Source organism: Trichoderma virens, assembly GCF_000170995.1.
Source record: "Trichoderma virens Gv29-8 chromosome Unknown TRIVIscaffold_90, whole genome shotgun sequence".
NCBI lineage: Eukaryota > Fungi > Ascomycota > Sordariomycetes > Hypocreales > Hypocreaceae > Trichoderma > Trichoderma virens.
The window spans coordinates 212,644-229,274 of NW_014013659.1; the positions used below are offsets into that span (position 1 = coordinate 212,644).

Sequence of the window (16,631 nt, forward strand, 5' to 3'; positions counted from 1 at the left end):
AATGGCAACAGCAGCAACAACAACAATAGAAAAAACAACGGCAGCGGCAATGGAGGCGGTGGTGAGAGCGATGGACGCTCGGGTGTGATGGAGGGAAGGAGAGGGAGAGGTGGTGGGTTTGGAGGATATCGAGATGCGAGACATGAGAGGGCCATGGCACAGCAGCAGCAGCAGCAGCAGCAGCAGCAGCATCAACAGCAGCATCAACAGCATCAACAACAACAGCAGCAACATCATCAAAATCATCAGCATCAACAACAGCAACATACACACCAACAACAACAGCATCCGCGCCATCTTCCAGCCACCCAAGGTCTTCATCAAAGCTACCATCACCTTCATCTACAGCAGAGACAAACCCCAGCCGGCCAGTTTGGCATTCTGACGCCAACTCCCCGGCCAGCCGCCATGCCAGAGGACAATGTTTCGACACTTCGACATCCAGGCGCAGACCATGGCTTTCATCGCCATCAGATTGGACCTCCACCTCCTCCTGCGGCTGCTCCAGTGCCTTACAAACTAAGTCAAGCCAAGCTCGTCATCGATCCTCCCGATCTCCAAGCATGGCGCGAGAGGCTCTTCCACGTCGACGATGTCATCATCCTCACGCACGAGCAGTTTGAAACATACTTCCCGCACATCGACAACGTCTACTCGCACCGCTCCACCCAGCGCTACAAGCGGAAGCCCTTCATCTCGCATTACTGGGACTGCCGCATGAAGGGCCGCCCGCCGGGGACGCCCAAGTCCGACGACCCGAGCAAGAAGAAGCGCAAGCGCAGCGCACGGGAGCGCGACCTGTGCGACGTCAAGATCAAGATCACCGAGTACTTCCCGGATGCCGGCGCCGAGGCCGCGCTGGACCGGGACGTTGCCGCTGCCATTGCCGCCGGCACGGCTGCCCATTCCGTCGTCAGTGCGGGAGAGCGGTTCTGGACGATTCAACGGGTGAATGGAAATGGTGGCAACGGCAAGGCAGACGGAGTGGCTGGGCCGCACCGGCATACGCTGGAGAGGAGCGACGAGATTAAGAAGAGCAGCGTGCAGCGCTTCATGGCGAAGAAGGACAAGGGAGGGAAGAAGATACAGGTAAGCTTAGCAGAAAGGGGGGAAAACTTACAATATCAAATGAGCAAGGCTAACTAGCAACTTTTGAAAACCTCTTTACAGAGAACACCTCAGAGCAAAGCCATTGGAGCTGCACAGGAGACGGCTCGGATACACAGCAAGGACGCAGATTTGAGGCTATATGCAGCCAGCTACTGGTACCAATGAGACACTCTAATCCATTTCCGTAATCCTCTTTGTAGTTTCTAACCATACTCGAATTCCTAGCCCCTTTTCCCAGCGCGTCTGGATCGCCCTCGAGGCCAAAAGACAACCATATCAGTACATTGAGACGGACCCTTTCAAACGCCCTGCTCCGAGGCCGCTCCTTGAGGCCAACCCGCGAGGCCGCGTTCCCGCCATTCGGCAGGGAGACTGGGCTTGCTCTGAGAGTGCCGTCATTCTAGAATATGTACGAAGAAAAGCTCAATGTAATGGCCCATTATGATGTGTGTGCTAACACCAAGTCTCTTTTGGCATATTAGCTCGAAGACATTTACCCTGACATCCCCCTATTCCCTTCTGACCCGCGCCTGAGAGCAAACTGCCGCCTCTGGATCCATCATGTAAGTCATCCTCAAACCCCCTATTTTCCCTTGACCACACACACACATACAAAAAAGGCCAGTATTTTGAATCCTAACTAACCCACCCAATCCTCTCAAGATAAACACCCGCCTCGTCCCAACATTCTTCGCCCTTCTTCAACCAGTAACCCCTCCACAGCCCTCCCAACAATCTATCAACGCATCCGCAACGCCCTCATCTTCAACTCCCACTGCCTCTCTCGCCCTCCTGCAATCCCACCTGACGGCCCTCATCCTCGCCGCCGACGAACAAGGCCCTTATTTTCTCGGCCCGTCCCTGTCCCTCGTCGACATCCATTTCGCGCCCTTCGCCCTCCGCCTTAGCAGGATCCTCCGCCGTAGATATCCGAGTGCCCTTTTGGCCGATGCCACCCCAGGCACGCGTTGGCATCGCTGGCTAGGCGCCCTAGAAAGAGATCCGCATATCAGGGCGACGACAAGCACAGACGAATTTTATCTAGAGACGATTGACTTGCTGGTTCAGACGTCGAATGAGGGAGGCTGATGTTCTACCCGACTCCATGGTCCATGTACGAATATCAAAAGAGAGCGAAATGAGTAGTTGAATACATGCCTTGTCCCATCATTAAAAACGTCCTTTATTGTGAAATCTTTATTATATAGTCGTTCAGTGCAATTTCAAAAGTGGTATCGCAAAATATTCCCACGCTATCCGCCCAGCCCAGTATACAATGTATAACATGTTTGATATATCCCAAATCATCTCATATCCAGGCTGAAATCCATAAATGCCGGTCCGAGGAGGAAAAAAAAAAAAAGAAAAGGAAAAAGAAAGAGTATATAGGTACAGCTATGTAATTCATGAAGACGAGCGTCGAAGATGGTTGTCCCTTCTTCGTCTCCGGATATCCGCCCACTTCTCGCCAAATGTGACGACATCTCCGCTTTGCCGGGCCCTGACACGGCCCTCGCCCAGCTCTTCGAGATCTTTGGTCTCGAGATACTTCTTTCCTTCTCCGTCGTCCACCCACCTCTGTGGATCTGGCAAATAGGCCCAGGAAAAGACGGCGCCAAAGGCGGCAACTGAGCCGAAGAGGAGGAATATCAGACCTTGGCGACTTTCGCTCTTGTACGACTGGTTGATGCCATATACAATCAATAGAGAGACAATGCTTCCAAACTTGCCCGCTGCCGCTGAAATGCCATGGCAGGTCGATCGATAGCAGGTGGGGAATATCTCAGCCGGTATGATGAATGTCAGTGTGTTTGCGCCTAAAACAAGGAGAAAAAATACATGTTAGCGTTGAGTCGGTGAAGAAATTGTAACCACATCTTCAAGGCTTCTTACCCAGGTTGAACATGAAATGGCAAATGGCCACAAACACCACTGTCGCAGGGGCAGCCGACTCTTGGTGGACGCCGTAGTAGACTCCTCCAGTAATAATGAAGAGAATGGCCAAAACGAAAAAGGAAATAGTGAGCCATCGCTTGCGCGGGATGCGATTTGCAAAAAAGATGAAGCAGCAGCTTCCAGCAATGGAAGCCAAGGAAACAGTCAGTATATATTGCTTTGTCTGCTGTATCAGCACGTCGTAAATGGTGTTACACGGCTCCGTCTTGTCCGTTTGCCAAGCAGGGAGCCCCTGTGTCACCCAACTAGGCACCGTCGAATTTCCCCCTGGCAAGGACGAGTTCCAACATGAAAGTTGGCTGTTGATGTGCGCTGGTTTCGTCGTAGCCCACATGTCGGCCAGGGTTCCTCGGTTATCGAGCGAGAGACCATAGAAACTGACGTCCAAAAAGAACCAAGCCGCCGACGTTCCAAGGAGATAGTACCAATTGCCATCTCGTATGAAGTAGTTGTGCAGATCCTCTTTGGAGAACTGGATCGGCATCGGCCCGGGGGAGTTTTCGGGATGCATGGCATTGGGAGGGTTCATTTGGACATTATTAGAGGTGGTGCCAGATGGGGCACCGTACACACGTTGCGTGTTCATAATGGCAACGGCGGGCTTGTTCTTCACCTCGAGACTGTAGAGACCGCAGTCGAACAAGAAAAACCGGAAAATGATGGCTAAGAGAGCGGGTACGGCGCCTGATCCGATGACAATGCGCCAGATGCCGTCAACTGCTCGACGACACTCCTCTTCATGCAAGGTATCGAGGCCGCACCGCATCTCCTCGAGCTTGTGGGTGTTGTTGAATCCTATCAGAACCAGCAAGCCAATAATTTGAGCCAGCGCTTGCCCAACAGGCTGCATGAGGAACACACTGGCAAGCATGCTCGATCTGGACTGAGTGCTGGACCACTCAGAGGTTATCACGGCGCTCAAAGGGTATTCGGCTCCAATGCCTGGCAAGATGGTTAGTCCAAGATGAAAAGGGGGGGGAGAGCCATGATGCGGTGAGGGAGACGAAGCATACCTATACCCATGACAAAGCGCCACCAGATGAACAAGCCGAGGAATGACATGTCTCCGTAGCCATGGCTGCTGGTAGCTACGCCAATGGTTGAGACGATGACGAGAACCAGCTCGATTCCATAGAGACGGGTACGACCAAAGCGATCGGCGAGGTAGCCAAAGAGGACCTGTCCGACAATGGACCCAAAAAGGGTAAAGAAGTTGATGAGGAGGCTCGTCCATTCCCCTCCATGAGGCCAATATACAAAGGCAACAGAAGCAAGGATGACGTTGGTAGAGAAGAGGTTATATCTGTAAGACAACGAGGTTAGTGGGAGGGAAGTTGTATATAGGTACTTTGTAGTAGCAACAAGTTCTATATGGGATGGAGCAATGGCCCATGTAGTAGTACCAAGAGGATGAAGAGGAGGGGGGATGCAAAAGGACAAGGCTGAACAACGTACGAATCGGTAAGGAAACCCGAGGCGGCCACGCCCCAAATGCGGAGGTTCCAAGAGTTGAGGTCAAGCTCGTAGCGCAATTGATGTCGATCCTATGGCAGGCAACATCCATATGTTAGCAGGCGGCAAGCTCGTGGCAATGGCAAGGCATCCGGTTTGCGCGCGGCTGTGGGGCGAGTCCCCATCTTGCGATTCGCAGACGCAGATGCAGATGCGGTCGCAGCGAGGATGGAGAAGCAGGATGCGGGATATGGAGAATGGCCATGGTAAATGATAAGGAATTGGGGGTTAAAGAGATGGATAAATGCGAGGGAGAAGGCGCACCTGGACATCTTGGGACGACAAGGCAGAGCTGTCGGCGCCGAGAAACCCTCGATTTCTCCGCCCGGAGCTGTTCCCCAGATTCAAGGGCATTGGCTGCGAGACTCACTCGGGCGTTGCGCCCAAGCAGACAGGCGGGGGGGTTGCAGTGGTTGTTGTTGTGTCTGAGACAGTCCGGGTTGGCGATCTCTTGTCTCTTTGTTTCCCCCTGGCTGGCGAGCGGTTTAGTTGAGACACAGGGTCCGAGGGAGAGAAGAGGGAAAATGGCACGGTTGTCGAGCGACAGGCAGAAAAGGGCGCGATGCCAGCGTCTGGCTCATTACGAAAGACAAGATTGACGTTAGCATCTCATGGCGGGCGCATCAACTGTGAGAGAACTGGCGGGAAGTGAAGAAGAAGGGATTTGAAGGAGAGAAGAAAAAAAAAAAAGGAGCGCAAGGACAAAAGGTGACGGGATCTCAGTCGAGGCGACGAGGATGGCAAAGGGAAGACGAAACGAGGGCTTTCTAGGGCGAGCGGGCAGAGAGCGAGGGCAAAGAAGCCATCGCAGCTGTTAGAGAGTGACGCGGTTCGCAGCAGCAGCGACAGGCGTGGCCCAAGTATTGGAGCATTGCCAAGATCAGGATGCATCTGAGGCTGAGGAAATGCGGACTAGCAGCAGGCACAGCGTCTGGGGGGGTGGTATTACCTGATACCTAATACCTGAGCCAAGTGAATGTTCTGGTGCTAGCTTCAGAGCTCAGCAGCACCGCTCGTACCGTATAGGTACTATACCTACTACCCAGCAGGTGAGGTGGCAACAGGCCTGTAATGTGCCGTAAAGGATCAATGGATGCTAATTACAGAACCTGGGAAGGGACCTGGGAAGAACCTGGGAGAGACATGGAAAACGGCTAATGCTGCAACTCCAGATTAGACTGGCAATAGTGAGGTAGCTTAATATGCGGATGCCCACCTCTGGTCAGGTCAGGTCATCTGCGCGGTGCAATTCCCAAGATAAAAAAAAAAAAGGGTCCAGTCCTTTCCATATCGCCCGTGCCGAACGCTACCTCAGCCATTCCCACTTAAGTCCCTTGTCTTGAAGAGGCACGATTCCAGACTCGGGGAGGAAGCGAGGAGATGCTACGACGAATACGGAGGACGGGACGATGTGATGTGACTTGATGGAGATGTGGAATTGGGGGATTTGATTTGTGGGTTTATGGCATGAATTTGCATTTCAAATGCCACATGCACCTATATCCAGACTATACTACGGAGTATACTATACTACTACTACATCACAAACAGTACGAGTACACTACTACCTCTCTACCAATGCGATGGGTGAAACCACTGCACATGGCTGGCACTAATAAACCTCGTCCAGTTTTGTAATACTATCAATGTACTTGCAAATCAAAGCCAGAATCGAAAAGGCCCTTGGGCAGAATGTCATCGTCACACACACGCCGACAAGGGCGGGGGTCAGCAAACCGCCTACCGGCCGTGCTACGTGCTCGTTCCGCCCGCATGGCATGGGGCTCTCGATTTGCCATCGCAGCCAAAACAAAAAAAGGCATCGAGATGAAGCCAAACCGCCTCCCACGCAGAAATGAGACCGGCCAGAGGTGTCAGGGAGAGCACGTGGTGGCCGGCGCTGGAGACGGTTCCTGGAGGCAAGTGGGGGGTGGCCAAAGGTGGCTGTCGCGAACCTGGATTCCGTACCGGCTTAACGGTGCGAAGCCGCCAGCCGCTAAGGCTCTTGGGCGCGCCCAGCAGTGGCGAGTAACAGCCAGAGGGCCGTTGCTGTTGCGCTAATACTCGCGGCCTCCTTGGCACTCATGGCCGCTTCTAGGCCTTTGCTGGGGGGGTCTGAGGGCGAGCACGTTATGGGGAGGGGACGTCGCATCGCATCGCATCGCATCGCATTGTCGCATCCTGCCTGAAGAAAGACCCAGGATACTTATATATACTTGTGGCCATGATGCTACTGTACTCGTACAATATTGGACACAGCTGAAAAGTAAATCCCCAGAAAAGCCAGTGTCCAGCCAGTGCCCAGCCACTGCAACATGGAGCCTCTCCCGGCCGCACTGATTGGCCGGCTGCCTCGCCGCGTCTCTACTTTTTTTTTCAGCCGTGGCATTTTGCTGCTACGCCATGCCCATCAACTCATGTCGCGCTGAAGATAAGGTGTTGGAGCCCTTCGGTACTGTGGGCAAAGCCTTTCCGAGAGCCCGGCCCCCAACCGCAGGCTTTTGGACGGGCATGGCGGCGGCTCACCAGCCAATCAGGCCGCCGCATAGCTCCCCGTGCACGCTATGTTCGCTTCCAGTGGAGCGGGTCCTGAGCCTCTTCCGAGAGAGACAAGCGACTAGAACTAGCATCGCAAGACGAGCCATGTACGAGTTATATCCATTTTTTTTTCTCCCCTACGGATACATACTATACCTGCAGTCGCCAGTACTAATACACCAGATGCCTAGTACTCGCTGCCTTTTGTTGTGTTGCGGCATCGCGCGCCAAACCCACGCCCGCGCAGCTAGACGCCTCATCACATCAGACAGACGCTCCACGCCGTCCAAGTACCCAGTACAAGGCCGCCTGCCCAGCCGGACGTCCCCACGCGCTGTCGTCGTGCCAATTCCGCAGCTTTCTCGGAGTCCGGACGACAACGAACCGAGCGGCGGGACTTGGCGCTGGTACCCGGTACAAAGCAAGCAAATCAAGCAATGCACTGTCACCACCCTTTGCAGGTTCACTCAAGAAACTCGTGCATTGGGTTTGCAGGCCGCTCTACCAAACGGGTGCTCTGCAGAGGAGCTGTGGACCGGGGCCAGGGGGGGTCCTGTCCTAGCAGAGAAGAGGACGAGAGCGCTGGAGCTTCCCCCAAATACTGTCATCACAGGGCAATATACTGCATAGTGCCCAGCAGGTAGTGTACATGCGTGTACATAGTATAGACACCGTCTTACTGCCTGCCAGGCCGATCTGATGGATGGCTGATGTCTTGGACACGCCGCGCAGAATTTGTCTCGAGCTGCGCTGTGTTGGACCCCGCGAAAGAGAGAGACAAGACAAGCACGGCAAGACAATTTTTTTTCCCAGTCCTAGTCCTCTTCATAGCTCCAGAGCAACTGCCAGCACGCTGCCAGACGGTAATATCTGGTGCTAAGAGTTTTTAGTAGCTTGAACCTTGTCTTATCCACCTGCAGCAGGACGTGGGACTAGTTCGTAGCAGTACGTAGTAGTAGTAAAGCATTATGCAGCCGAGAGACAGGAACATGCTTCATGTTCTTTTTGTTTCTTCGATCCCGAAATCCTCTCCTGTCCTGTCCTGTCCTCCCCCCAATCCACCGCCCTCAGCAGTCTTGATCCCCCTTCCCCCCCCCCCTCTGGAGCTGGGGCATGGCGACAACGATTCCTCAGACTTGTCTAGACTCAGCCCGTGACGGCTCCGTAAGCCGTGCCGTGCCGCCAGCCTCTCCTCATCCTGTGGCCAGTGTCATGATAGCTTCTCCAACGACGTCCCAGCCCGCGACCAGTCGTCTCCGGTGACTCTAAACGCCTCCGGCTGCCGCTTCATCCAGCATGGCCGCCTCCTCTTCGTCCGGCTCCTCATTCACGTCGTCTTCGCTCGGCCGCCCGCCCACGTACAGCCGCTCCTATGTGAGTCCCGTAGATTCGACCTGGACGCAGACGTCGGAAATCTCCACGATATCAGCCACTTCCACCAGCGAGTCCGTTGTGCCCGCTGGCTCGCTCCGGCCTCTCGATCTCGGCCCTCCGGGCTACACTGCCACAATGTACGATCAGCCTCCGTGATGCCCTGGCTTTGGGGCCCTTCCGTGCTCGTTGCAAGTCTCGTCTGACAATGCCTGTCTTTTTCTCCTCGATAGAACCCTATATCAAGACACGCCCGACGAGCGGACTGTGTATCTGGGACCCTGGGAGGTGGTGGGGTCTGAGCAGCGACGTATCCGCTGGCAGTGCAGCTATCAGAGTGAGCTGCTCGAACACTTTCGTAAGTCCCAAGCAGAAGCAGTCATTATTTTGTTGTGTTGCTTTGCTCTTGCGTCATCTCGTCACTCTCTGTCTCTTGTCTCTTAGCCCCAGCTTATCATGATGTCAAGTCCCCTCAGACATACCGTCCGACATCCATCCTCACACCCTCCACTCACGACATCGCCAATTCAATGACCCCCCCGACATGGAGCGCTTCCTGTCCTTCAACGAACCTCATCGCATCAGGTACACCTCGGGCGAGGGCATCTGCATCCATGACCAGTTCATCCCAGTTAGGTACGAGTTCACCACGGTCGAAGCTTCCATCCAGTTCCAGGGCGACCTGCGTCGAAAGGATCTGGTCGACTTTTACGACGTCGACGTGGTTTGGTCCAACCTGCAGAGCCGCACCGACAGCTTCGGCAAGGTCAAGGGCATCGGTGCCATTCAGAGGCTCAAGCTTTGGAGGGACCGATACACCACCTTCCACTCCCTGAGCGTCTTGGCCAACAAGACGGACAACCAGTACCGCGAGTATGACATTCACCATTTCGACGGCGAGCTGCGGAACCGAGATGACCGCGCCAAGACGCTCCGCCTCAACGTCCACGGCCGCCGAGGAAGCGTGCCCGACGAAACCCCATCGCGCCGAACCTTTCGCATCCGCCAGAGAGTCCGGTCTGCTGGTCAGGCCAGCCAGGCGAGTCCCGAGCTGGGCCCTTCGTATGCAACCACCATTCTAGATATTCGCTACCTCTCTATTCAGTTTACTCACAAACGAGGTAAGAGGAGAGATGCTTTTCAAGTTATAAAAAAAAAAAAATCGGGGCTTTGTGGGAAAAGGTAAACATCTAACGCGGAGCATTTGCAGACTACAAGCGATTCATCGAGACTTGGGCCTTTGCCCACAGCTCCGACCGTGAATTCAACGGCGTCCCGTTTCCTCCCAACCACTTCGAGCTGCCTTCACCAGAAATCCTCCCTGGTCGAGATACGGACACCGGCTGAGCTGGAGCTTCCACTAGCTCGTATTCTGTTACGTTTTGCCCAGCGGCATATGTGACGCACATTTTACGCCTTGGATCGGTCGGCATTGGCTCCGCAATCGTTAAATGGCCATGCGTGCCCCCCAGGGAAGAAGTCTCATCAATCTTTCTTTTCCTTTTGAATCCCCAAATTTCTTCCCAACCCATCAGAGCTTCGGGTGTCTCTCTTTTGTCCGCCGGTGCGCCACACCCGGGCCGGTTGAATTGAGGACGTCACCAAAAGCTGATATGCATGGCGTGGCATGAGAGAGGTCTATTATTGGCCCCCCCACCACACCACCAAAACTCCCCGCGATCATCAGGCCATCGACATATTCAGTGTCGTCATGAGCAAACCTCACCCGTTCTGCACCTTATCGGCAGACATTCTCTTCCCATCTTTCCTACTTTTCCTTGTGTAGATTGCGAGGGCCGGGGTAAACAAAAGAAGGAAGACAATCCAATAAAAGGGCGGCGCAAAGGCTGAATTCCAGAGTTGTTGAAGACGCCAGCATCCCAATTTTACGCATTATACACAACCACACAAGAGCAAGGACAGACGGGCCTTGTCGGGCATTGCTACTAAATTCCAGCCCAAACACACAATTACTACTACTTTACTCACCCAAGATTCTCTTGCCATGAGGGTCATTCTCGCCATCAACGCTGGCTCCAGTTCCGTCAAAATCTCAGTCTATCTGGCCGACAAGGAAACAGCGCCGCGCCAGATTGCTGAGGCTCAAGTGAACGGTCTTACGGCTCCGCCAGCTCAGCTGAAATATTCGCGAGGTGGCGAGACCATTATCAAAGACCAAAACGTGGACACTGCCGTCAACAGCCAAGATGATGCTTTTGCCTTGCTGCTCCAGACGCTGGTGGATGACGCTGAATTGAAAGACATCAGCTCGAAATCGGACGTGGCCATTGCTTGCCACCGCATTGTCCACGGCGGCGATTACGGCGAATCCCAAGTCATTACCCTAGACACATACCACCATCTAGAAGCCCTCAGCGACCTTGCTCCCCTGCACAACGGCGCCGCGCTGACCATTGTCGACTCGTGCATGAAGCAGCTCCCCGATGCCATTAACGTTGCCTGCTTTGATTCGCAGTTTCACTCTACCATACCACCACACATTTCTACGTACCCAATCGACCCAACAATAGCCAAGAAGAACCGGCTGCGCAAGTATGGCTTCCACGGCATCAGCTACGCCTTCATTTCGAGGTCTGTGGCCAACTTCCTCGGCAAGAAGCCCGATCAACTCAACATTATTGCTCTGCATCTCGGCAGCGGCGCCAGTGCTTGTGCAATTAAGCATGGCAAGAGCTGGGACACGAGCATGGGACTGACTCCGTTGGCCGGACTTCCTGGCGCGACCCGTAGTGGAAGCGTCGATCCTAGGTGAGCCAATCCTGCTTTGAAGATGATGCTCCTACACGTATTACTACGAGCATTATTCCGAGTAGCATTCTCCTTTCCCTATTTCAGTCTTCAACCGTGTCCAAATTTCCCTTGTGAGAATTGGAGCTGACAAACATGGTCAATAAACAGTTTGGTCTTCCACTACGCCAGCGACGTAGGCAAGCTTTCTCCAGCCTCAACAGAGCATCTCCACATCTCCACGGCTGAAGAGATCCTCAACAAGGCGAGCGGTTGGAAGTCTATGACCGGCACTACCAATTTCGGCATCATTGCCGCCTCAGATGAACCCCAGCATCGCCTAGCTTTCGACTTATTTGTGGACCGCATCTGCGGTTTCGTTGGGAGCTACTATGTCTCGCTTAAGGGCGAGGTGGACGCAATCGTGTTTGCTGGAGGAATCGGCGAGAGAAGCGCCCGTCTTCGCAGCGCCGTGATTGAGCAAGCTGGGTGCCTGGGCTTTGCCATTGACGAGGCGCTCAACAATGCCGAGGCTGCCGGTGCTGCAACAGTTCGAGATTTAAGCAGCAAGGACTCGAAGCATAGCGTCCTCGTGTGTCAAACAGATGAACAGTTTGAGATGGCTAGAGCATGCACGGAGATGGAAGCACTTTGGGCGTAAGAGAGGGGGGAACAGGCGCAGTTATTAGATGGTAGATGTGCGTAGAAATATACATTGTAAATTCTGACGGCTTTACTAGTGTCTATGAGATGTGCTTTTGCAAAATAGGGATCTCACTGCGAGCCATGGTTCGGCCAAGATGGTTTTGGAATTCGACAGTGAATAGCTTCAAGCGTAGTATACAATAGCAGTCTTTACTCCGGTTGTTGCATGGGGAGGTGATTGTAAGTAACCTTACAAACGGGCTACCGGGTAGAAGACTAGAAAGCTACTGCATTCATAGGTTGTACATGAAATGATCAAAGAGTCATTATACGATTCGAATGGGCTGTTGGTGGGTTTGATATATAGGGTATGTAGGTTAGGAGGGCGAGAGCTGAGGACTTGGAAAGGATTGTTTGTGCAACAGAATCTCCCTGTCTCTCTATTTCTCTATCATGTTCTCTGTGATTTACTCGTTCATCATGGGAGAAGCAGGTCTCGTTATAATACATTTCACTGTTGCAATTCTTCTGGTTGATAGATGGATACTTGGCAATATATTTCTTTACTACCAGCACTACGTTTCAGAAGAAGAATAAATATTCGAGTATTGTTCTCTTGGAACGCTTTGATACATCACATTTCCCTACAAATTCTAGCAAACCCCCCAAAAATATCTATAAAATAAAATTCAACAAGCCTATTCTTCCTTTCCTGATTCCCCCCAAAAAAGTCTCTTCAAGACCACAGCCTAAATCTCTTATAGGAAAACGAGCAAATACCCTGTACACACACACACACACATCACCAGTACCACCGCAAGAACTCTACCCTTCCTCCTCCTCCTCCTCTCCTCTCCGTCTTCGTCTCCTCCCAGAGATCCGAAAACCGGAGCCGCCCGCCCGCCTCCCCCGAAAGCTGAAAACCCCCAAGAAAAAATTTATCTGCAGCCCGCCGAATCAGTATCGTCCGTGCCATGCTGCCAAGCCAATACTCAAAGCAGTTACTCAACCGAGGGGGAAAAAAATCAAAAAAAAAAAAAAAAAAAAAAAAAAATCGGGCAACTCCGTCGATAGGTGGATAAACGAGAAGACGGGACAGGGGGGTTTATGATAGGAAGAGAGGAGAAGATAGAATAAAATAAGTACCTAAATAAATAAAGGAAAACAAAAAGGAGCTCAAACGGCCCATTCCCATATAGGTACTAAGCTTACACATGCATAGGTAAAGGCATGGCATTATGGGATACTCGTATGCGCACTTATACTGCCCGTCTCGTGAAACGTGACTGGGCCTTAATGCATCGGGCCGGCTACACGTACTCAGTACATTCATGCATTAATCTCTCAAGGCGCTGCTACGAGTATATACGCGGTAGTCTCATCACCAATACAAAGAAGAGTCATCAGGTATCAAAACAACAAAGTGGTATCAATTGAATCCCATCCCATCCCAGGCTCAAAAGCGAGCTACCATTTGTATATACATACAGCCATTAACACACCATCTCGATTTTTTTTCCCATGCGCGCGTCATATCTAAGGGGAGAGTACCGCCAAACGCCATGTGACAAGATGAAGCATCCCCCCTCCACTGCTATCTTCGAAAAGGTTCATCAATCATCGAGGCGTGCATGAAAGCATGGGATATCAAGAAGCGTAAAAAAACAGGACCCTGACAAAAGAAAATCCGGCAACTGCCAAGTAGATACGGGAAAAAAGAACAATGAAGCTAAGTCAACCAAGGCGCCATTCGTGTTTCTCGCGACCTCTCATATTGCATGCCTCCGCATTGCCAGCCGTAGTTCCTTACTCAGAGGTCCCACGTTGGCAACATCGGGATAAGCAATGGAAAAAAAAAATGAGCAAAGAAGAAAAAAAAAGGAAAAGAATAAGGAAGGAAATCAAATCATGATAAAATGGCGATGCTTAAGTGCAAATCGCATCCAAACGCCATTTGACATCCCGCAAGGGCAGCCTCCAGTGTATAATTCTCTGCCCCTGATCGTATATGTACCGAGTGTGCTCCGTATATTCCCCTGTCTGCAGATCCATAGTATAAATCGGCGGTATCTGAGTTTCGTTCTTTTTTTTCTTTTCTTTTTTGTCGTTGCAAGTCGGTGGGGCATTAAAAATTACTCTCTTGTTCTCTTCTCTTTTTTTGTAATTTTTTTTTTTTGCATGTGTTGGTTTTTCTCGCTCTCTGGTATCCATGTAATGTAACCGCAGCGCCCGGGCTGCGCCCGAGTGGATTCGCTGACAAGTTTGTTAAAGGGTGGAGGGGTAAATGAGGCGAGGAGAGAGGTCTTGAGGTCTTATTTCTTCTCACAATGCCATCCGACCTTCCTGGCACGCTATGGCCATGGCCAAAGTGTCGAGGCCACTGGGCGTGCGACCAACTGCGGAAGGACGATTGAGTAATGGGAGGTCAAAACCACTCATAGTGGTATCCCAGTCACCCGCAGTGCCGGTCGGCTGTGGAAGCGGGGACGTCGGCAAGAGGCTCTGCTTCTGGTGAAGCTCGCTCGAGTCCCAGAAAACAAAGGAATCAGGTCCTGTGGTGGAGGAGCGGCTTCGGCTCGATGAAGTTGAGCTGCGGCGCGCACTGGAAGCCAAGGAGGTTTTGCTAGAGCGCTGGGCGCCCGACGAGCTTCGGGTCTTGTCCTTGAAGTGGGTTTCCAGATGTTGCTTCATGTTGTCGGCTCTAGTGAACTTCTTGTGACATCCCGGGTATTGGCAATGGACCGCCTTTTCAGCTGTGTGGATCTTGGAATGGCGCGAAGCATGCCCCGAGGTGGTGAAGGTCTTTTCGCATCCATGAATCTCACGGTAGCGGCAGGGATACCGCTTGACGGGGCGCTCGGGAACACAAGACGCAGCGGAGCTGTCCTCTTCGCAAGAGGCAGAGGGACTGCAAGCCCCATAGGCAGTGCGCTTAGCGGGAGGGCCCTCGGTGTACTCGTGCCCGAAAGCGTAGTTGGGAGCGCGCATAATTGCGTAGCTGTAATCCACAGGCGGCGTCAAGGGTGAAATGACTTCGCTAAGCTGAGAATCAAAGGAATCCGACCGCAGGAGCGCGGGTGTATTTGGTGACGATGAATCGCTGCGGGAGGGAGGCTGTGGGTGCACAGAGTGGTAGTAAGTGGACGTGTCGATGGTGCCAAAGTCTTCCTCGTTGAGGAGTGAGACCCTGCGGCCTGCGGCGTCACGAGCGTGCATTGCGACAAAAGATTGGTAAAATATGTCGTTTCGAACAAGGTGAAAAAAAGTCGGTGGTGCGCGTTGTCTGCGTTTGCGCCGTGTGCAGTGAAACTGAGGTCTCTGGTCAAGAGAGCTGTAGAGCTCCGGAGTTGCCGCTCTAGAGATGGCTCTCCGACTTGACGTTTCTGTGAGTTGCGCAACGGCGTTTTTCAGGAACCACTGTTTGATTCCTGAGAAAGAAATGCGAATTTATGCGAGATGGAGATGGGGAGAAAAGAAAAAAGAAAAGGAAGATAATTTCCCAAGAGTTTGAAAAATGGGCAGCAGGTGGCAGCTTTTGTCGAAGCTTCGCTTAAAGTCGTTTAAGACGGAGGGCAGGAGCCGTTGGTGCTGCAGCAGTCGCAATAAGGAAAGAGGGACGGCGGAGACATGCGAATTGGTCAGAAGCGGCGCAAATGGTAATTTAGATCCCGTTTTTGGATCTGCGCAGCTGTGGAGGTCTCTTTTCTTTCTCTTTTCCGCTCTTTTTCACTTATTGATCTCCTCAGTCAACCGAGGCAGGTGGCTGATGGCAGGAGTGGTGGCAGCTCTGCGTCGCGCGCTAAGCCTTCGACGGGGTGTGGTATTGGATGTATAAGTATCAACAGGGTCGGAATCAGAATCAGGCCAATTTCAGATGGCGCCGACTTGTATGCACGATTGCCGTTGCCAGTGCTATCAAACGAGAGACGAGGCGACGAAGAGACGCTTGCTGGGTACAGGGTCAGGCGAAGGGCGACGAGAGAGAGAGATGGAAGCTTGTCTTGTTGCGATGAGGTAGGGAGGGAGAAGAGACGCAATGGGAGAGGTCAAGGTATGTGAGGTGAGGTGAGGAGAGGAGAGGGAAAGGTAAAGGCAAGGTAAGGCGAGGCCGAGAGTAATAAGTGACGAGACGAAGAGATCGGAGGTGGAGGTGGGAGAGAAGAAGGGCGCAAGAGGGAGCGATGGAGTTTTTGTCAAAGCCGGAGAGGCGCAACGGGAGCATCCATCCCATCGATCGAGGATCGAGTGACAAAGTCCACTCCCACTTTTGCTCCGTAATCTCTTGGGCCGGATGTACATGTAGATAGGTACGTACCTTGCGTGGCCCCAGGTATGTGTACAAGTACTCGTACTAGTAGAGTACCTAGTACTGTACTGTACTCCGTACTGCTCGCAGCCCAAGAGCCATAAAAGTCGTCACCCAGTCATATTAAGAATAAAAAGAAAAAAAAAAACCTTCCCAACGAGCTTGCTTTTTTTGCCCTGCGAGCTGCATGGGAGCCAGCTTCGGGCGCTGGAGCTGCGGCGACAGGGGGGTCCCTTAGAGGCTCTACAGTAGCGGGCTGTAGTAGGGCCACAGCAGCCACAGCTTGCTAGCCGGGCAGGGAACCAGGGTCCGGCAGGGGGGAAGCGGGGCCAGGCTGGAGGGGTGTGTGGAGTCGCTTGGAGGGGAGAAGAGGGGATGCGGTCACCCTGGCGTACCGCCTTGTACGAGTATGTACCTTTTGGAGGAGTCGCGGGTACCGTGGGCA

General features: G+C 52.8%; 5 protein-coding genes across 5 annotated transcripts; 3 read left to right on the plus strand and 2 right to left on the minus strand.

The window, feature by feature from the left end:
- Nucleotides 1-519: 519 nt before the first annotated feature.
- TRIVIDRAFT_133415 (uncharacterized protein) lies at nt 520-2,166 on the plus strand (the record flags this gene model as incomplete). The annotated part of the gene is made up of 5 exons (XM_014095157.1): nt 520-1,089; nt 1,147-1,265; nt 1,336-1,519; nt 1,593-1,673; nt 1,774-2,166. Coding segments are annotated over 5 exons (1,347 nt in total), but the record flags the coding sequence as incomplete, so codon positions are not given.
- Nucleotides 2,167-2,514: 348 nt separating this feature from the next.
- Nucleotides 2,515-4,932, minus strand: TRIVIDRAFT_40830 (uncharacterized protein; the record flags this gene model as incomplete). The annotated part of the gene is made up of 5 exons (XM_014095158.1): nt 2,515-2,927; nt 3,004-4,008; nt 4,080-4,369; nt 4,522-4,610; nt 4,843-4,932. The coding sequence occupies 5 exons, from the start codon at nt 4,930-4,932 to the stop codon at nt 2,515-2,517; spliced, it is 1,887 nt and encodes a 628-aa protein (XP_013950633.1).
- Nucleotides 4,933-8,412: 3,480 nt separating this feature from the next.
- On the plus strand, nt 8,413-9,834 carry TRIVIDRAFT_40824 (uncharacterized protein; the record flags this gene model as incomplete). Its single annotated transcript, XM_014095159.1, has 4 exons — nt 8,413-8,494; nt 8,735-8,845; nt 8,955-9,530; nt 9,698-9,834. 4 exons carry the CDS (start codon nt 8,413-8,415, stop codon nt 9,832-9,834), a joined length of 906 nt encoding a protein of 301 aa, XP_013950634.1.
- Nucleotides 9,835-10,326: 492 nt separating this feature from the next.
- On the plus strand, nt 10,327-11,970 carry TRIVIDRAFT_75459 (uncharacterized protein; the record flags this gene model as incomplete). Its single annotated transcript, XM_014095160.1, has 2 exons — nt 10,327-11,256; nt 11,407-11,970. The coding sequence occupies 2 exons, from the start codon at nt 10,493-10,495 to the stop codon at nt 11,894-11,896; spliced, it is 1,254 nt and encodes a 417-aa protein (XP_013950635.1).
- Nucleotides 11,971-14,202: 2,232 nt separating this feature from the next.
- TRIVIDRAFT_40853 (uncharacterized protein) lies at nt 14,203-15,096 on the minus strand (the record flags this gene model as incomplete). Its single annotated transcript, XM_014095161.1, has 2 exons — nt 14,203-14,761; nt 14,837-15,096. The coding sequence occupies 2 exons, from the start codon at nt 15,094-15,096 to the stop codon at nt 14,203-14,205; spliced, it is 819 nt and encodes a 272-aa protein (XP_013950636.1).
- Nucleotides 15,097-16,631: the final 1,535 nt, after the last annotated feature.